At 41.4% G+C, this 21,774-nt stretch overlaps 1 protein-coding gene and 1 pseudogene across 1 annotated transcript; both read left to right on the forward strand.

Annotated features, from left to right (window-relative positions):
- Positions 1-8,599: 8,599 nt before the first annotated feature.
- LOC127765772 (uncharacterized) lies at positions 8,600-13,267 on the forward strand. Its single transcript, XM_052290727.1, has 4 exons — positions 8,600-9,901; positions 10,649-11,608; positions 12,361-12,834; positions 12,921-13,267. The coding sequence occupies exons 1-4, from the start codon at positions 9,811-9,813 to the stop codon at positions 12,995-12,997; spliced, it is 1,602 nt and encodes a 533-aa protein (XP_052146687.1). The 5' UTR covers positions 8,600-9,810; the 3' UTR covers positions 12,998-13,267.
- A 4,859-nt stretch (positions 13,268-18,126) lies between these two features.
- On the forward strand, positions 18,127-20,361 carry LOC127759995 (glucan endo-1,3-beta-glucosidase, acidic isoform-like; annotated as a pseudogene).
- Positions 20,362-21,774: the final 1,413 nt, after the last annotated feature.

Here is a 21,774-nt window from a genome sequence, read left to right on the forward strand (position 1 = left end):
TTAAAAATTTGAATTTATATAAAAAATGCTCAAAATTAAGTTCTCACATAACTTGTTAATTTATTGTATTAAAATTGTACCTACCTGTTCTTATACTAAATTGCACCTTCCTGCCAAGTTGTTGTACTAGAACGCTCGTTTTTCAAGTTATTGCACCAAATTGCACCCACCTGCCAAGTTGTTATATCGTGGGTGCAATTTACTCATAATTAAAACTCAATCACTCATACATCAATACCACATCATTTTGCGTAAAAAAAACTTAATCTTCATCTCCATCTTTATCTTCAGAAGAAAAGAACACCACCTAAGTAGTGTATTGTATTAGTTTTTCTTTTTTACTACTGGCTCAATCTTGGAATAATTTACTATATATTATGATAAATTTATTTCCATTGGTTCGCGTGAATATTGATGGAATGGATATGCATCATCAATATCCATGCATCCATATATAAATACTTGTAGTCAGGCCGAAGATAAAGATTCACGCCTCCTACTTCTTTCACGCAGAAGCGTACTCCCTTCGCCCCATTTTAAATGCAACCATAAGTTTTCGTATCTAACATTTAACCATCCATCTTATTTAAAAAATTTATAAAAAAGTTTTAAAAATTAAGTCGCACATAAATTACTATTTATATATTATCATCTAATAACAATAAAAATATAAATCATAAAAAATTTAAATAAGACAGACGGTCAAATGTTGGGCAGTGAAACCCATAAGTGCGCTTAATATGGGACAGATGGAGTAGTACTCTTGAATGAACACATTTGTACATACAACAAATAGTGAGACAAATCTTCATCCACTATTTGGTACTCTCTCCGTTTCAGATTACAAGACGTTTTGACTTTAGTCAAATTCAAACTGTTTTAAGTTTAACTGAGTTTATAGACAAATATAATAATATTTATAATACTAAATTAGTTTCATCAAATCAATAATTGAATATATATATTATTCATAATAAATTTGTTTTAGATTGAAAATGTTACTATTTTTTTCTATAGACTTGATCAAACTCAACCTGAAACATATGGAGTAGTGCGAGTTGATGGGCGAGGCGTGGGATGGAGACGAAGAAGACAGCAACATAGGGCCTGTAGTTCGCGAAAATAAAATTTTTGGCTATTACATTGGATGTTTGACCGGATGTCGAAAGGTGTTTTCAGACACGAATGAAAAAACTAATTTCATAACTCGTCTGGAAACTACGAGACGAATCTTTTGAGCCTAATTAATCTGTCATTAGCACACGCGGGTTACTGTAGCACTCATGGCTAATCGTGGACTAATTAGGCTAAAAAGATTCGTCTCGCGATTGTTCCCCTAACTGTGCAATTAGTTTTTTCTACATCTATATTTAATACTCCATACATATGTCCAAAGATTCGATATGATGGGTGTGTTTGGATATATCCCAGCCATTGAATGCCATAGATATATTTTCGCCGCGCTACAGTGTTTTCTGAGACGAACAAAAACATCCGTCACAGGACCTGTGGCGAGCCACGCCACGGCGTGGCATTCCAAGCCGCCAACCAAGCAGCCCCGATATTTTTGGGAAAAATCTTTGGGAACTAAACCGGCCATTCTTAGAGCAAGTTTAATAGTACAGCTCACTGCTAGCTCCAAATCATATACAATAATTGCTTACTATATAATTAGTATCTTGTTCCACCTGTTATACACACATCATGTTTTGGAGTCCGTGCTGCAGCTGGCTACAGATCTATAGCCCGCTGCTCTTCTTTTTTTTATTTATCTCTTTAAAATATGTTTATAGCTGGTTTATAGTCTGGTAATGTACCTACTCTTAAGCAGCAGCCAGCTGCTGCTGCCCAATCCGTCAATGGTTGGTGGGGTTTTTTAGTGGGCTGTCGCCGAGCGAGATTCCCAGTTCTCACAACTGGTTTAACTCTACATTTGATATCGAGGTACGTACACGTCACTGGTTTGATATCAATTAATCTCTGTGGCTGTGTTTCGCAACAATCGGTTCCCAGCATGCACAGTACCGCGGAAAACGAAACAATCCATTAGCGCGTGATTAATTAAATATTAGCTATTTTTCAAAAAAATAGATCAATATGTTTTATAAATAACTTTCGTATAGTAGCTTTTTGGGCATTTGCAAATTTTCTACCCTTTTTTTCAATATTGCAAGGATGTCACTCGAATGACAGTTCTAATGGCATTTTTGTAATTTTCTAGTGGCAGTTTTTTAATAACGATTTGAAGTAGTGGTAAATTTGCAAAAAAAATACACCGTTTAGTAGTTTGAAAAATATGCGCGTGTAAAACGAGATGTGGGAGATGGGAACCAGCCGTTCCAAACAAAGCCTGTGCCTTCTTCTTTGCTTAACATCTGTTAAAGCTTTTTCGACCCCCTTCACCGACACCAAGGATCTTATATTGGATGCAAATGAGTATAGTAGTTGCGCTGCTGTAGTACCTAAACAATGCATGCGTCTTAGAGCAAGGTCAATAGTGCCGCCCGCTAAGGGCTGCAAAAATGACCACATCAGCCTCTTACAGATATTGCTAAGAGCTAATGTATACAATAAGCATTTTCACATCGACTATTATCTATTTGTTTAATCTTTAGCTAGCTTCCCCATCTAATTTTTTAATCTTGTTGCTGTTGTTTCATCCTGCATCGCGTCAGCTCACGTGGGCCCACAATCGCTTGTCCCAATCAAAGCTAGCCTGGTGCTGCTGCACTGCGTTGGGTTTGTGTGTAGCCAGCGACAATTTAGTCGCCCACTCATCCTCTCTCTTGTCCAACTCATGGACAAATCTGACATGGCAGTTTTATCGCCGGCTAAACTAGCTTATTGTACCTGCTCTTAGGCTGTGTTTGCATCCCCATGTTCCCAACACATCTCCCTCGTTTTCCGCGTGCACGCTTTCAAACTACTAAACGATGTGTTTTTTGCAAAAAGTTTATATACGAAAGTTGCTTTAAAAAATCAAATTAATCCATTTTTTTTAAAAAATTAGCTAATACTTAATTAATCACGCGCTAATGGACTGCTCTGTTTTCTGTGCGAGAGGGATTACAGCCTTAATTTGGTAATCCCTAAGAGCAGGTACAATAGCAGGCTATAAGCTAGCTGCAAACATATTTTAAAGAGATAAATCAGGAGAGAGAAGAGCAGCAGGCTACAGATTTGTACCCAGCTGTAGCACGGACTCCAAGACGCAGTGTGTCTATGACATGTGGGACTAGGTATTAATAGTGCAGTATGTAACTATTGTATGAATGAGCTATTAGATTGGCTATAGATGAATTGGAGCCGGTAGTTGGCTATACTATTGAACTTGCTTTAGGGCCATTCCCAACCCAATGAATAGGATGGTGTCCGTAGCATTAAATAAGGTGCCACATAGGATGAAAAATGATGTAGCAAGTGAATAAATGAGGAAAGAGAAGGAAACCATGTCTTGCATGAGACATAGTTTCTACACAACATCCAAAATATCATGTGTGATAAGGAGCATTAAATTTAAGTATAGAATAGTAGTGTTTGCATTGGAAGAGTAGTGTCTAGTACTAGTTTCTTAATGATGTGGAGTTTATAAAAACCATGTCTAGTGTTTTGGGTTAGGAATGGCCTAAACAACAACGATTGTTTTAATTATTATAATTACCTTAATAATAACATAATTAGCGGATAACCCGCCCGGGGTATGTCTACAATAGGAATTTCGCATAGAGGTATGGGTAGGATTGACATTTCACATCCTCAGACCTCAGATCAGATCAGATCTTGAGAAAGGGGCCGGCGGGGTGGGTGTGGAAGACTGCACACGTTGTACTACAACCCTAGCAGTCAGCTCTGCTTTCCCCAACGCGTTCTCAACCCTACTCCATCCCACTTCGTTGTCATCTCTGATGAATCTTTTCTCTCCTGCTGCAGGCTGCGTGTGCGCGGAGGAAAGGAATCTTTATGGAGCCAAAATTTCGCAGAGATGAGGAATGGAATCCTTACGAAGCCAAAATTTCGCAGAGAGGAGGATATCTGTTTGAGGAAAAAAAGGACGGGGTCTCCCTTCCTGCAACAGAGTACGGATGAAGTCCAACATATGATTAGTGAAGTACTACTAGTAGCCTATTTGCTCTGCTTTCATTTCTTCTCTGGTGTTTGATTGATTGGGTGTGTTGATGATTTCTCATCGTTTCAAGATCCAGATGTGGTGCACCTACAGATGCAGTCTAGTTGCAAACCCTAGCTGCTAGGCTGTGTTTAGTTCACGTCAAACTTAAATTGGAACGATGTGACGGGAAAGTTGTAAGTTTGTGTGTGTAGGAAAGTTTCGATGTGATCGAAAAAGTTGAGATTTTAAAGAAAAATTTTGAAACTAAACACGGCCCTAGTATCAGATCGTTAGTGTTTAATACTACTACTATTTCTTCTCGCCCGGCGGTTTTATTTTTTTGCTTTCATTTGGTTGCTCAGTTGGACCGATGGATTTGCCGATTCATATTCAACATTATTATAAGTACTACTCCAAGCATGGCAACAATCAGTCTGATTGGTTGGTCGGCTGGATTGATTGAGCTGTGGTCTGTGGATTATTATTATCATTATCCTATTTTTACTTGTAACCTATATTTCCCCTGGTTTACATACACAGCCAGTGCGCTTTTAGCAGTATGTTTTACATGCTTTACTTTACATTAACCGTAATTTTTTTTTTTGCAGACCGCGTGATGATGTTACCGTTTGATGTGACGTACCTTAGTTTGTACGCGAGATTCAACAAGATGAAGGTAATTAAACGAATTACTTCTCTTGTGCTATGTCTACTACTCCTGTAGTACATGTGTTGCACTGTATTGCACTGTATTGACCCAGTAATTGGATTGTGAATACGCTCCATATGGGGCGTCCAATCTGGGGGACAAAAACAGGCGCCCCACATAGCTATTCATTCACTCATTTCTCTCTCCCGTATCTCACTCATCTCTCTAACTTATCTTCCTGCTCGTTTTCTCTCCTCTACTTTACTCTTTCTCTCTCTCACCAAGGCTTTGATGTGAGGACGAGGGCGCAGCGTCCCCGTCACTACTTAAAAAAACGATTTTTCATGACGACACCCTTTTATTTTTGCCGGCGGATTAATGAAACAAACGCTAGTAAAAACATATGGGAGGATTCTCGCTCATGAGCCGCCAGCGAAAACCGATTTTCGCTAGCGGAAACTTAGGAGGTACGTCATAAAAAATAACACTATTTTTTAGGCGGACCTCTTAAGTGTGGCGGTAGAGCACCGCTCGTAAAAAAAAATAAATCCCATTGCCCCACCACCCACCGCCCACCGCTCCTAACTACCCACCGCGCATTGGTTTCAATTTTCGCAAACAGTATTCTGACCGCTTGTGGAAAGTAAGGATTTTCACTGGCCTTTACCTGCTGGCGCGCCTGTGCAAATGTTTTTAGGCCGTCAGTAAAAATGTTTTTTCTAGTAGTGCGTAGCACCGCCACCGAAGATGGCGATGGAGAGGACGCCCGCAGCAGCGGCAAAGAGGAGGCGTGGGGCAGCCCATCGTGGCTAAGGAAGTTGAAGTACGTATCACCGGGTCATCGCGTTGCAGCACTTGAGGTTGTCGAAGGAAGCCTGATCCAACTAACGGAGAGGAGGAAGAAGCCAGACCTAGCCAGCATTGATTTTGTGAAATTTCCAGTGTTTCAGTCAATGCATTTTTGATGTTTCTTTTGTTGGATTGAAATGTTGTACCAAGTATTTTAATGTTGTTTCATTATTTTGTCTTCGATTCATTGCAGATGTGTAGATATTTTTGATTCACTGCAGATGTGTTGATATTTCACCAAATTGAATTTGAATGTTTTGTGTGAGACCAAAATGTTTCAGGCCTAAGGCCCTAATTGTAGTGTATTTTTATCACTATTTCTTTCATTTAGCTCGCAATCTAAGGCTTTAAAATTCATTAGGTGGAACGTCTTGTTTTTGCTGTTTAAGGGCATTAGCATTGCGATGCATTGTGTGCACGTACTACTATGCATCTATGCCACACGGGTTGGGTGCTTTTTTATACAACTAGTAACATGTAAAAGTGATAAGGGCTTAGTATCACATTCCTTGCTGTGATAATTGCAAATCAAACCTTGTATTTTTCGTGGGCTGTCCTACAGCAGACAATTCCATACTATGGTACGGTGCGCTCGCTCATAGACGGGTATCAATTTGATTTGTTGTTTTTACGATGCTGAACAATTTTATCTATCTGAGTTCCACCGCATAAATATGTAAATAGAGATGTTATATCTGTGGATGGGTAACCAACGACCACTTCCATTCACGTGAAGAGTTAAACTAAGTTTAAATTGTACTGTCATGCATCAAAATTAATTGATCCCCCATTACGTGACACCACTTTGAATCTTCTATCATGCCGCAGGGGCCGGTGGGCAAGGCGTCACTTATTTGCGGAGGAAAGGAAACCCATGATGCCAAAATTTTGCAGATAGGAGATGGAGGAGATTCAGTTCATTGTGTGCAAAAAAGACGACTGATCTCCCCCTGCAAATGTGTACGGAGGAAGCCTATGATTGGTATTACAACTCGTATTGATGAGCACTACACCATGGTACAGAGGCAGTAATATATCCCTACTTCTCTTAAATAAATTTGCTCTGTTTTTGCTGTGTTCTTTTCTCCACTGTTTGATTGTTTCTGCTGATGATTTTTACATCTTGCGTCCCATGGGGAACCCGTACGCCTGCAAACGTCCAGTTTCTAGGTAGATTAATACTCCGTCCGTCCCAAAAAGAATCAACCTAGGTTGAGTTTTTTTGGGACGAAGGGAGTACTCCCGATGAGGTGCACCTATATATAGAGCCTGCTTAGTAGAGCTCTAACTCCTAAATTTAACTTTAGGAGTTGGGTCTAGAGTGGAGTTGTGGAGCTACCTAAACCCAGCTCCACCTCTCTAGATCATTTTGTGAGAGCTCCACCCAGCTCCACTCCAATTTTAGGTCTCCAATTTTAGGTGGAGTTGAAACTGTTTTGTTGAGCTCTAGCTCTAGTGCCACAATATACAATTTCTACTAAAATATGACATGTTTTATATGATCTGACATGTGGGACGAAACTCTGATATGCTCACATAAGTATGGTCATATGGTGGATGAAAGAACTCATGAATCCCCCACGTGTCAGATCTGGGTTAAATTGGTCAATTATTTGGTGTTATGAAACAGTAGTGCTAAAACTTATGTGGTTTTGTGTAACTTGGACCATAATAAATAATACTAACATCTTCAATTTGTCCTAAAATAAGTTCCCAATGCTCCTTCAAATTGTCTGAAAATAAGTTCATCTTTAAAGTAATCATTGCATTGGAATATGCGAAAGTAGTGAATAATTGTATTGAAAGTAGATAAAGCGAGTAATAGTTGCATTGGGATTTTATAAAGTAGGAGTATTGTAGTCTAAAATAAACTTATTTTGAGATGGAGGCAGTAGTAATAGCACTCCCTATGAGGTGCACCTATAGATGCAGTCTACATGCCGTCTAGCTGGCCATATATGAGTGATTTATATTTTTTATAGTTTACTATTACTCCCTTTGTTTTATTAAAATATAAAAACTCTTGAAGTTATAATATTTTGTTAAAAAAAGAACCTACTACTTGTAAAAGGTGATTTTTACCACCAACTTACTTAAAATGCCTTACCCACACTACTACGAAAGGGTTTTTCTGCAAAAGGGCGAAAAGCATTTTTGCATGCGGTTGGGCCAGCCGCATGCACAGAAAGGTCTGCGAAAATCGCGATCTTTGCATGCGGCTAGGGCAACAGCATGCGGTTGCTTACATGGGCCGCATGCAAAAATAAAAATCTAAAAATCGCAAAAAAAATCATGCCGGCCACGCGTCGGCGTCGTGGGATCCCGCTGCTCCCACCGTTTGCTCCCACCGCTGCCCGTTCCCGCCGTCGGATCCAGGCGGGAGGAGGCCCGCCGCCGTTGCTCCCATCGACCACCAGCGTCGTCGTGGAAGTCGCCCACGCGTCGCCGCCAACCACTCCTGCCAACAGATCTAGGCGGGAGGAGGCCGAGCTGTCGCCGTTGCCGCCACCGCCTTGTCGGCGGCGGGGAGGGGGGGGGGGGGGGACGGAGCCGGCCGCCGCCAACGGCGACAGTGAGGAGGGGATGGCGGTGGTGCCGCCGCCTACTCGCCTGATCCGCCGCCCCCGCTGCGCGCCCGCCGTCGCAGCAGCCGCTCCCTAGGGCGGTGGATCCAACCTTCCTGAGGGCGGCGCCGCCAAATCCGCCGCCCGCCGACGCCATTGCCACCCGTCCTGCTCCCGGTCGTCGCTGCCCGCTCTTGGAGAGAGAGCGGGGAGGACATAAGAAAACGAGAGATAGAAGAGGATAGGAAGAGAGAGAGAGAGAGGGGAGACTAAAATAGAGAGAGAGAGAGGAGATAGAAATAATTTGAAGTGGTGGGAGGGAAAAGAGAGTGGAGGGAGATGAAAAAAAAGGTGTGATTTTTTTTGTTTGCGGGTATCTTAAGTGGTCCGCATGTAAAAATGCTAACTCATTTTTCCATGCGGGCTCTTAAGTGATTCGCATGCAAAAACGAGCTTATTTTTACATACAGACCTCTTAAGAGCCCGCATGGAAAAAAAACGATTTTTCCATATGGGCGCCTTAAGGAGCCGTATGCGAAAATGCCGCTCGATTTTTCCAGACGCGACAACTTACGGTCCGTTTGCAAAAATCATGGGTCCCGTACAGAAAAATCGTTTTTGTAGTAGTGCCACTCCTTAACAAGTCATTTTTGCCCCTCCTTGCTGGCTGTGATGTCGAGGGCGATTTTGTTTTGTTTGCTTTTCTTTGATGGCTCCATTAAATTGGATCGATGGAACCAAAATACTTACTCCATGATCGATGGAGTACATGTTAGTAATATAAATCCATGATCCCAATCTAGAGTTCGGATTGCGTACTGTCACTTTTGTAAAGTAAATTGCACGTAACCATAGGTATTATGGTCTAAGTAATACAAAACCATATGGGTTTTGGCATGTGACACATAACCACGAGTATTACGAGTATTACGGTAGTGTTTCATAAAATCGCACAAGTGACAAATTCTACTTAAATATGACGTGAGATGATAGTTTTATATGATCTGACATGTGGGATGAAACTTTTACATGCTCAGTGAAGTATGGTGGATGAAATAACTCGTAAACCACCCCCTCCCCTCCCCCCCTACATGTTAGATTTGGATTAAATTGGTTAATTATGTGGTTTTATGAAACAGTAGTATAGGTAACTTTGATATAATACCTACGGTTTTGTTCAAACATTTTTACGACTGTGCGATTATTTGTTGATGCACTTTACCCGAGTTTCTAGATTTATCATAAAAATTGGATTATCCATAATAAGAATTAGTTAATTCCTTCATTTGTACAGTCAAATACTAGCAATCAGTGAAAAAAATAGATTATACAGTATGTCGAGCCAAAAAAAAAATCAGCTATCTCAAACCGGGCCAAAAGTTTCAGCTATGTCAAACCAAGCCTTCAACTTCCTGCCTGCCTTGCGGATCCCCAAACTCCCAAAGTCGAACATGAAGGCCCAGTAGTCTCTATTCGCACTTTCTCAACAAGGGGAAAAAAAAATCTCTATTGGTCGTCGTACACTCGCTTCACTTTCCCCTTCCCTTCTACTCTCTGGAAACCCCTTTTCCCCGTCTCCCTTCTGGTGGACGAGGCGGCCAGGAAGGGGCGACGAGGAATTGGGAGGGAGATCTGCGGAGATGTCGAGTCTTTTTCGGTTCGGCCGCCGGAGATGGACGCTGTGCCGTGCGCTGACCGCCGGCGGCAGCAAGCAAGCCGAGGATAACTCAGGTCAATCCACTCGTCTCTAGGGATGGTCTAAGTTTTGTTTCCCTAGCTGATCTTGTAGATTAAAACCTTATTGATCTATGTGATGGTCTATTAAGTTGGGTTGGCTCGGATTTGTTTCCTAGTTGATCTTGCAGATTAAACCCTATTAATTTGTGTGATGGTCCATTAATTTGGCGAATTTGTTTCTCTCGTTTATATATATTAAAAAAATCCTCTGATTTGTACTGGGCGTGGAAACTGGGGATTTGTTTCTCTAGTCTGTTTGAGATCTGGTAGATTTGCTTGGCGTGGAGACTGGGGGAGGTGGGGGCAATGTCAAAGCAGTCCTTTTTTTTTACTCTATTGTTCGATCTTGGAGATTACCCCCCGGTAGATTTGTTCTTGTGGATTATTCCCCTGCTGCTGAGCTGTTGTTTGATCTTGTAGAGATTATCCCCTGCTACTGATCTATTATTGTTTGATCTTGTGAATTATCCTCTGCTGCTGATCTATTGTTAGAACTTGTAGATTATCCCCTGGTAGATTTGTTCTTGTGGATTATCTACCCTGCTGCTGATCTGTTGTTTGATCTTGTAGATTATCCCTGCTACTGATCTTTTATTGTTTGATCTCGTGAATTATCCTCTGCTGCTGATCTATTGTTAGAACTCGTAGATTATCCCCTGCTGCTGATTTGTGCTGTTATTTTCATGCTCGTTTTGGCTGTTTGGTGACGGTGTTTTTATGTGTTCTTTTGTATGCATGCAGGTGTTTTTCGAGATCCAGGCGAGCGTGGATTCAGCACAAGGCCCAATCTTTCTTTGGAACAGTTGAGTGTTGGCCCTGGGGACACTGCGGACTTACTGCGGAAAGTACTTCCAGGCATTCGTGATGCCAGTAAGACCTTTGCTATCCCTGCGTTGAAGCAAGTGTTTGAGGACAGCATTCGTCCACTACTTGTTTCAAAGTGTTTACTCATTCACCAGCCTCTTGATAAATCCATGAAAACTTTCAACCAAAGAACAAATAACCTGTTGAAGAAGTCTCCACGCTACCTCAGTGCCCTAGATGTGACCACAGAAAAGGAAATCCTGCTGGAAGATGAATGGACTTTGTTCCTTGAGCACATCTTTAAACATAGGGTCATTGTTGTAGATGATTGGACAAAGTGCTACGGGACCGTTCAGACCTTCCTCCACTCGAGTGATGCTGAATCATGCAGTGATTCTTTCAAGGGGGAGTGTGATGCTTCATTCTGTGAGCAAACTGGAAAGGCAAAACTTGCCTTTGTCATCTTTAAAGAGGGTAAACTTGTCTGGGCTGAGGTTTTCCATGAGGTACCTTGCAAGAGTGTTATGGAGGCAGAGGCTTTGGCAGTCATAGCTCTCCTCTTCAAGCTTATTGACCTTAACTTGTTAAGAGGGACTGTTTGGACCGACAACAAGGTCTGTTATAATGTGCTGAATGGTGAATATGAGATAAAGGTTGATGATCCCAACAGGTCGCTGTTTCTGTTTCTGAGGAGTTTGAGAGGTCGCTTTGAGTCCTTGACCCCGGTCTGGAAACCCAGAGAACTACTGCTGATCCCAGATCGTCTGGTTAGTATGGTTGATGACCCCCTGATATCAAGGAATAGATTGGTACTCAGTATACTGGAAAAAACAGTTTCAATTCTTAGTCAGCCGCAGTTCAGGATATCATGGAGCAGCTATCTGCGAAAAATTTTTGGTATGCTCTGTTTCCTTTTTTTTGCCCTGTTATAACATGTTGTTTCAGATTACGCGTGTTTCAGATATAATTTGTACTCTTGCATTTTTCAATTTTTGGTATGCTCTGTTTCCTTTTTGCCTTGTCTGATGATAAAATAAAAATTGCTCTGCTCGACACTAATGCGGGCGACCAACTAGCAAAAAGGCCTTGTTTTTGTGGGTGCGCCAGTTCCAAAAACTCGTGTTTTTTACTCTTTTGGCAGTTATATTTTTCTATTTTGTACACGCCGCTCTGTAGACTCTTAGTCCGTCCAGCACTCCAGCCCCTACAGATATGAATGCTCCATATATAGGCATCTTAACTGGGGAGTCATAAGAATACTCGGTTTCAGATGAGATGAGTATTGTAGTAGTCAACACTTACAGCTCACATGCACATATTCACCAGAAGTGTCTTGGCCCTTTGACACGTTCCAGATTGATTTTTAGTCTGGCAAGTAAAGCGCGATTTGTATAAATGCATTGCCTCTTTTTTCCTAAAGCAATGTTCGGTAGTTAGAACATTCATAAGATAATTATCAGATCAGTGGTTCAGTACTTCAGTTTTTTACGTCCTACATTGTTTGGGTTATAGTCACATTTGCTGCTTACTCTGTCTCTCCTTATGTATTTAATTTGTCATGTTTTCTTTTTTTCCTCTGTTATAACATTGTTGTTTCAGATTGTGCTTGTTTCAGATTTAATTTGTACTCTTGCTTCTTTTTTTTCCAGACAAACGTGATGGTGGAAAACAAATTTCTAACACAACAAATGAAATTAAGGAATCAGATGAATCCGAGGATTCAATCTGTTGGGTTAAGGCTGATGATGAAGAAGCTGAAATTGCTTCCTTTCTTGAAATTATGAAAACTTTTTCAGCCCATCGCTTGCTTATTGTGGTTGACAACTTTGAAGACAAATCTCCTCATTATCAAAAGTTAATTAAGGATCTCTCTCAAAAGTTTTACAAGTGTTGGATGAGTAAAGAAGGCAGTGTCACAATTATGAAGTGTGACTCTTCTAATACTGAAGAGAAAGAGACCAAAAGATTGGTGGTTATGTTTGGTGGGACAATGGCACTGGATGAATATATCCACCAAAAAAATCTCTGTACAGTTGTTTTGGTGAAGACATCTGAGATTAAGCTGCTAAGAGATGCTGGAATCAAAGAAATAAGTGCTAAGACACTTCTGAGTTTTCGCAACAGTAAGTTTGTTTATCTTTTTTTCAGCTTTTCTCGTAGTTTTTTTGTGACTTGCTATGTAAAATTAATGAAAATTATTTCTTTGCAGTCAAAGCAAAACCAGTTGTGCCAAAGAAACCTCGGGAGGATGAGGATCTAGAGAAGGGGGGGGAGGGCAGGTGGTGAAGAGGATGAGGAGAGGGCAGGTGTGAAGATAAGGTGGACAACTCACTGAACTTCAGTCTTTTGCATGATTCCTTGCGACGGCAGATTCCTTCGGTCTTTTACATGTTTGATACTTTGATGCATCGTTGAGAGTTTTTTTTGTACCTGAATCATGATGTTCATGTCACAACCGTACGTGATGCTCAAGTAATCTTATCTGACAATGTAGCTTAGCTAACTAAAACATATGAAGATAAAGGTGGACAACTCACTGAACTTCAGTCTTTTGCATGATTCCTTGCGACGGCAGATTCCTTCAGTCTTTTACATGTTTGATACTTGATGCATCGTTGAGACAGTTTTTTGTACCTGAATGAATCATGATGTTCATGTCACAACCGTACGTGATGCTCAAGTAATCTTATCTGACAATGTAGCTTAGCTAACTACAAACATATATCTCTATGAAGAACAATGCAAAATCTATATAAACTTGAGCACCAAGCTTGTGATTGCCATATGACACACATACTGCATTGAGATCAGACGAGCACCGAATGAGGATCGCCGTTTTCCCCGCCAAAAAAATGGGGTCGGAGTTTTGGCGGTATATTTTCTTTTTGTCCTTTTCATTTTTCCATCTCTCTTCGTTAATTTTTTTTCCCAATCTCTCGTTCCATCAGGATGTACGTTTTCCTCCGCGCGAAGCAATCTGGACCGCTGAAATTTGATCGAACGGCCTGAACATGCCCAAATTATATTAGACAGGGCTCACATCATACACCGAATTAAAGCCCAGGCTCACGAAGTTGGGGATCGCTAGTTGGCGCATACGCAGCGCTTTGTTGGGATAAGGTGGTTAGACTAGTATTAGTCTTAAGATAACAACAGTTTGAGATAATGACGGTAGTAGATAAGATTTTTCTTTTTTCCGCGAGATTTTTTTACTAACAAATTGAAAAGAAAATATATATCTAAAGTCAAATTTTGAAAATTTTAAACCCAGATTTGAAAACTTTTAACTCAAAATTTAAATTTTTTAAGTCAAAATTTGAAAACTTTCAAGTTTTCATCTCAAACTTGAAAACTTTCAACTCGAGATTTGAAAACTTTCAACTCAGGTTTGAAATTTTTCAACCAAGATTTGAAAACTTTCTATTCGGATTTAAAAACTTTTAACTCGAGATTTGAAATTTTCGAATTCAGATTTGAAAATTTATAAGTTAAGATTTGAAAACGAATTAGCAATCACCCATGAAGTTAGGACCTGTTTAGTGCAGCCTAAGAGTTTTACGTAAAATGATAGCAGAACTGAGTGGAGCGCTCTCACAAAATTTTAAAAAAGGTGGAGCTAGGTGTAGCCCGGAAAAGCTAGCTCGCGCACGCGCCGCCAGCGTGCGTTCCGGGGGAGTTAAGACGTACTAAGTAAGTTAGTTAAGGATAATTACGAAATTAAGAGTAGATTTTTTCTGGAGATTTTTTTACTAACTGATTGAAAACTTTCGAGTTGGATTTAAAAACTCTTGACTTAAGATTTAAACTTTGAAGTCAAATTTTAGAAACTTTCAACTTAAACTTTTAAAATTTCAACTCGAGATTTAAATTTATAAGACAAATTTTAAAAACTTACAACTCAGATTTGAAAACTTTCAACTCGAGATTTGAAAATTTTTAAGTTTAAGATTTAAAAAACTTTCAACTCGAGTTTTGAAAACTCTCGACTCGAGATTGAAAAATTTCAATTTAAAAATTTTCAACTTAAAATTTAAATACTTTCAACTCAAACATTTGAAAACAAGTCTGCTAAAGATTAAAAAAAAATTAGAAAAAAGGCACAAAGGAAACTGAAAATATTTGGAAAAAAATAAGAAAGCGAAAAAAAGAGAAAAAATCGCAAAAAAAAAAAGCGAAAAAGGGGCTGCCAGCCGCGCGCGCCAATTAGCCACGCCCGAGTTTAGCCTGCTTCATAACTTTATTTTAGATCCAAGTCATGAAATGAAAAAAAAAGAAGGTGAAGCTGGGTTTTGCTTGCTCCAACTCCTATAGCTAGATTTAAGAGTTTGAGCTTTACCAAATATGCCCTTAATCAGCCCAACACCAGCACACCGCCACCCGTTCACACGATCTGGACAGTAGAAGCTTCATCCAACGGCCCATGGTCCATGGATAATACTGAATTGCGAGTTCGTGACAAACGTGACTAGCTAGGGAGAGGTGCTGAGAATCGAAGCTGGTGAGTGTCGCGACTAACAAGAATAATAATATCCTTCCCAGATACCGGTGAATTCGTTCAAGTGGCGTACGCAAACCTCAAGGTTAACATTATGAAAACCCATATGATACTAGCCACGAGGTAATTGTCTGAGCTAATTAGCACAAACAGCACGTGCAGATGTACTTCGTAGACTTCGTATACACGCCAGGCTGTGTTTGCAATCCCATGTTCCCAATCACTCTCTTTTTTCGCGCGCACGCTTTTCAAACTACTAAACGGTGTGATTTTTTTAAAAAAATTGTATACGAAAGTTGCTTAAAAAAATCAAATTAATCCATTTTTAAAAAAAATAACTAATACTTAATTAATCACGCGTTAATGGACCGTTCCGTTTTCCGTACGTGAGGGATTTGTTCCCATTCCTTGATTACGAACACAGCCTGTTGAAGTTCCAATATCCTCGAAAAACAAAAGAAAAAAAATCCAGCGGTTAACAGGGTTTACCAAACCATTTTATATTGTGTTCTTAAGTCCAAGTTCCCAAGGCTTTTCAAACTGTTAAACGGTGCGTGTTTTGTAAAAAATTTCTATAGAAAAGTTGCTTTTAAAAATCATATTATTCCATTTTTAAAAGTATTTTAAGCTAATAATTAATTAATCACGTATTAATCTATTGCTCCGTTTTTCGTGTCGGAGGACCTAAGAACACAACCAGATTTGACGATTATCGCGACGTATACTATAGTTTTAAAAACTAAAAAGGTACTGCACGTGATAATCACGTGATAACGGTTCACGTCAATCGCTCGTTTGGAACTAAGGAACAGAGGAAGGCAGAATATAGGAGAAGTTTCCTGTATCTGTACCTTTGCAGTTTGCACCCAAAACGGGGAAAACCAATGTTTTCTCTTCCTATGCTGAAAAGTGAGAGGAGCGGGAGAGAGAAAAATCATGTATTCCAAACACCCAACTATCTATTCTTCTTCATGTGCTTTTCTACTCATTTGTTGTACGTACATCCGCATTCCTTTTTTTTTTTGTATTTTTGTGTTTTGTTTTTCAGCGTTCCAAACATATCTTTGTTTCTGTGTTTTGTAGTTCTGTTTTCATATACATCCCTACGGAGATTCCATTTTTTTATATTCCTATATTTTACTATTCCTGCGTTTGAAAGGGAGCATAGCCATTTTTATCCCTTATTCCTTTATAACTTCACCAATTACCAGACATACTATAGGGCCTCTTTAAAATGAAGGAAAAGCAAAGGGAAAAAAAAGGAATTTTAATCTTATAGGAAATAACACTGTTGAGTGTTGATGTCTTTGACTCGTATGAATGAGCAAACGAGAAACATAGGAACTTTTCCTTGCAATTCAAGAGGAAAAACATAAGAAATTTATCCCCTCTTTGATTTGTACGACAAACATTGAAATATTGGAGGATCTTGATCCTACATGAAAATTTCCAAGAAAGGCCTTTGAACAAAGCATTAACTCCCACCATTTTATTTGAAATTCCTATGAAATAAAAATACTATAAAGATATTGAAGAAAAGTTAGCAAAAAAACTTCAACCTCATAGAAATTTCATTTGAATATCTATCATCCGACTCGTGGGTTTTTGTGTGGTCTACTCAAACAATCATTCCTATTTTTTAATCTATTTTGCAATCTATATTTTACACTTAACAAAATACTAAGTTATTTCTATTTCTCTTTTTTTTTTCAATCTTGCGTTTCAAAGAGCCCTTTAAGACTCCTTTGAAATACTCTCCCTGTTTCGTATTATAAGTCATTTGACTTTTTTTTTTAGTCAAACTTCTTTAGGTTTGACCAACTTTATAGAAAAAAATAGCAACATCTACAACACCAAATTAGTTTCATTAAATTTAACAATAAATATATTTGGTAATATATTTGTTTTGTATTGAAAATGCTAGTATATTTTTCGACAAACTTAATCAAACTTAAAGAAATTTGATAAGGAAAAAGTCAAACGACTTATAATATGAAACAGATGGAGTATAAAATTATCAGTTCCAAACCAGAATGGAACTATAAGTTTATCAATAAACAAACTTGGTGTGAAATAGATACAAAATAAAAAGAAAGTTTCGTGACAGCCTGGTAATGTGGACCGGAGCAATCACCTATATACCATTACCTCGCAAACTGCATGCTACATACTTCATCTGTTTTCTAATAGATAATACTATTGACTTTGATCTGATGTTTAATCATTCGTTCTGTTCAAAATAAATTATAGAAATATTGTTTATTTTGTTTGTGACATATTTTATCATTAAAGAATATTTAAGCATGACTTATACTTTAGCATATTCACACTAATTATTTAAATAATACGAACAGTCCAACGTTATTTCAAAAGTCAACGTCATTTATTAAAATATATATTTTTTGAAAAAAAAATACATGCTAAATATAGACGTGCTAGGAACTTGTATAAATAGGGGTGAATGCTTTTGTTACATTGCATCGGCATGCAAAGTGGTCAGCAGGCTCCTTAACAACTAGCTATAGCTACCTGTAGGGGTGAAAATGGTTTGGAATTTTTCCGGATTCCGGACCTATTTTCGGAAACGGAATCAGCCGGTCGGAATTTTTTCTTCTCAGAAACGGAATCGGAAACGGAAATAATTTTTCGGAAACGGAATCGAATATGATAATAGCAGTTTCCGTCGGAACTCAGAATCGGTCGGAAAAATTCCGGAAAGTTTGTCGGAATTTCTGAAGTTAAAAAGGCCCATCCAAATAGTCCATAATTCCTCCCCAAGTTCCCAGCCCAACCCAAGTCCCTAAATCACTAACTGGCTAACTCTAAAGAGGAGAGAGGCTAACCCTAGAGAGGAGAGAGGCGTCGTATCTAGATCGAGAGAGGCGGCGCATCCAAAGCCTACCTGTGCCTGCAAACAAAGATGGCAAAGCATGGTGTTGCTTCCATTTTAACACTGGCATTGGTCCTTGGAGTACTTGCGGTCACTCCTAAAGGTAAGTATATACTACCTCCGTTTTTTAATAAATGACGCCGTTGACCTTTTCTCACATGTTTGACCATTCGTCTTGTTCAAAAATTTTATGCAAATGTATAAGATATAAATCACACATAAAATACTATGAGTGATAAAACAATTCATAACAAAATAAATTATAATTACGTAAATTTTTTGAATAAGACGAATGGTCAAACATGTGAGAAAAAGTCAACGGCGTCATCTATTAAAAAACGGAGGTAGTATATATACTACTACATGAATGATTTTTGCGTGCAGGTGGAATTGATTTTTACGTGCGGAGCTTCTACCCGTCTGGAAGTGTGCGCCTGTGAAAATCCCGATTTTTTCGTGCGGGTGACACACCCGCACGTGAAAATCGATTTTCGCGTGCGGGCGCCGCACGCACGGGAAAATTAAAAACCGAAACCAAAAAAAAAAAAATCAAAATCAACCCGCAAACCCTAACCTAGCCGCCGTTAACACCGCCGCCGCCGTCGTCGCTGCCTTGCCCGAGGCCCGCCGCCGCCGTCCCCACGGCCGCCACCGCCGCACTCGCTGATGCCGCCGCAACGCCCTCTGATGCCACCGCTGATGTCGCTGCGGCGCCCGCCGATGTCGTCGCCGCACTCGCTGATGCCGCCGCCGATGCAGCCACGACGCCCGCCAATGCTGCCGCCGCCATCGATGCCGCCGTCTCCCCCGCCCTAACCGAGGGCGCCGGCGTCGCCGAGAAGGGGATGGGGAGGAGGAGAGGGAGAGGGAGAGGGAGGATTGGAGGATGTGGGGAGGAAATTAATGGCAGCGCTCGCCCGTGACGGGAGAGGATAAGGTTGCCAGCGCGTGGGGTGGGTTATTTTCGTGTGCGGGTCACTTAACAGGCCCTCATGAAAAAATAGGCTTATTTTCGCATGCGGGCCTGTTAAATGACCCGCACACGAAAATAGATTTTTCTGTGCGGGCGACGCCCTGATGCTCGTCCTTTATTTTTCTGTGCGGTTGCACTTATGGTCCGTCTGAAAACAAACTGGTCTAGTGTCCAGGAAAATCTTTCATACATATAACCGGCTCAAACATCGCCCTCACCATGGGCGTCGCCAACGAGAACCTCTCCGCGTTCGCCTCCGACCCCTCCGCCGTGGCCAATTGGGTCAAGCAGAACGTCCAGGCCTACCCGGGCGTCAACTTCTGCTACATCGCCGTCGGCAACGAGGTTGACAGCGGCAACACGCAGAACGTCCTCCCGGCCATGCAGAACATGAACAACGCGCTCTCCGCTGCCGGCCTCACTCGTACATGACGCCCATCGCGAAGTACCTGGCGAGCACCGGCGCGCCGCTGATGGCCAACGTCTGCCCCTACTTCGCCTACGTGGGCAACCTGCGGGCCCAGATCGACGACATCAACTACGCGCTCTTCACGTCGCCGGGCACGGTGGTGCCGGACGGCAGCAAGGCTTACCAGAACCAGTTCGACGCCATCGTCGACACGTTCTACTCCGCGCTGGAGAGCGCCGGCGCCGGGAGCGTGCCGATCGTGGTGTCGGAGAGCGGGTGGCCGTCGGCCGGCGGCACGGCGGCGAGCGCCAGCAACGCGCAGACGTACAACCAGAACCTGATCAAACACGTCGGGCAGGGGACGCCCAAGAGGGCCGGGAAAATCGAGATCTACATTTTCGGAGATGGATTCTAATAGCTTGAGTGGACGTCCACCCGTTTACTGCATGTCAACTAAATGGTTACTAAATATTTTCAAAAAAATTGACAAGATAGATCAGTATGTAATATATCACTTCACAAACATGCAAATTCAAATTCAACTTCTACAAGTTGTAACAAAAATAAAAAATTTAACTGTAAATATACATATATTAATTTGAGTCTTGTTTGTTATATTTGTTAGAATTTGTAGAAGTTGAGTTTTAACTTGCATGTTTGTGGAGTGATATATTACATATTTATCTATCTTGTTCATATTTTTTCAATTTTTTCATAACCATTTAGATGACATGTAATAAACGGGTGGACGTCCACTCGATCGAGCTGTTAAAACAGTTTCCCGCCAATGTTCAACGATTACGACAAGAAAGGCGCCGACACCGAGAAGCACTTCGGCCTCTTCAACCCGGATCAGTCGCCGGCCTACACCATTAATTTCTAAAGAGAACAGCACTTACAGGCTCCATACAATTAAGGAGATCGATGAGGAAAGCAACGACTATATAGTACTCCCTCTGTCCTATAATATAAGGGATTTTGATTTTTTGTTTGTAACGTTTGATCACTCGTCTTATTCAAAATTTTTTGAAATTATTATTTATTTTATTTGTGACTTACTTTATTATCTACAGTACTTTAAGCAGAATTTTTCGTTTTTTATATTTGCCAAAAAAAATTTGAATAAGACGAGTGGTCAAATGTTGTAAGGAAAAACTTAAAATCCCTTATATTGTGGGACGGAGGGAGTACGTAAGTTCCAGTTGCATGTTTGGATTTGATCGAATAAACTGTTACGTATATATACGTAACACTTGCATGTTTTGGATAGGCTATCTGTCATTTAATTTAAGCATGATGTGGTAAGCTTGTTTAGTCAAGGTGCCCGCGCTGCTGGACATTCTCAACATGAACATCCCTATAACGACAACAAAATACTCGGAATTACATGCTAAGAAGACAAGGAAAGATGACTGTATGGATAGAAGCAGTTCAAGCCCATTGAGAGTTTTTACAGCATGTTAATTAAGGAGTACAAGGAAAATAAAATCCTACTATTCAAAAGGGGGAGGACAGACTCCCCCAAATCTCCGACTTCCTCCATCACGCCCTTGCACGCGTCATCGGCGGCCTCCTGGTCCAGAGCCCTCCTCAGGTCCAAGTCGGGATGCGCCGGCCTTACGCACGCGAGGACGTGGCACGCCCTGGTGTAGATCCCGTTGGACGTCTCCTCACCGATCCTAGCCGCATGCTTGGAGGGGATCTCCTCCATCGCCGTAGCCAGCTCCGCGAGCGAGGACATCAGCGAGAACTCGTCAGGGTTCGCCGGGATGGTGGTCGTGACGCCGCACTACCCGGCGAGCTGGTGTAGGCCGGTGTAAGATACCCGTAGCGAGCCGCGGATCTCTGACAAGTTGTTCTCGAGCTCCGACATCCGGTGCTCGAGCCCTTGTCGCTACCTTTCGTTGCCGGCCACCAGCCCCCTCATCTTCAGGAGGTCCTCGCGGGCCTCCGCCAGTTCACGCGCTAGCTTGTCGGCGCGTTGGTTCGCCGACGACGCCGCTGCCTTGGCCTCCTCGATCTCGCAGCCTACGCTGCGAGCACCGGCCTAGAGGATGCACTCCATCTCTGCTTGGAGCTCCCCCCAGGTGAGGGCATCGGCAGGCGGGCCCCGAGCAGGCACAAGGCCGACGGCGAGGCTACTCGGCGTCACCTCCCGGTCCTTAGTAGCGACCACGACATCTGTCGAAGTCGCTGCAGGGGACGTGCTGGAAGTCGAACCAGTCCCGCCTTGCGCCGGCTTCGCCCGTGCCGCCCTGCGAAGAGTTTCCTCTCTTTCATGAAGCTAGTTAATCAG

This window comes from Oryza glaberrima, chromosome 1 (genome assembly GCF_000147395.1).
Source record: "Oryza glaberrima chromosome 1, OglaRS2, whole genome shotgun sequence".
Taxonomy (NCBI): domain Eukaryota; kingdom Viridiplantae; phylum Streptophyta; class Magnoliopsida; order Poales; family Poaceae; genus Oryza; species Oryza glaberrima.

Bases quoted from the DNA above. Each gene is read 5' to 3' on its own strand.
- LOC127765772 (XM_052290727.1), top strand. From the start codon at position 9,811: ATGTCGAGTCTTTTTCGGTTCGGCCGCCGGAGATGGACGCTGTGCCGT. The intron at 9,902-10,648 runs GTCAATCCACTC...GTATGCATGCAG, and splicing joins GCAAGCCGAGGATAACTCAG to GTGTTTTTCGAGATCCAGGC. The intron at 12,835-12,920 runs GTAAGTTTGTTT...ATTTCTTTGCAG, and splicing joins ACTTCTGAGTTTTCGCAACA to TCAAAGCAAAACCAGTTGTG.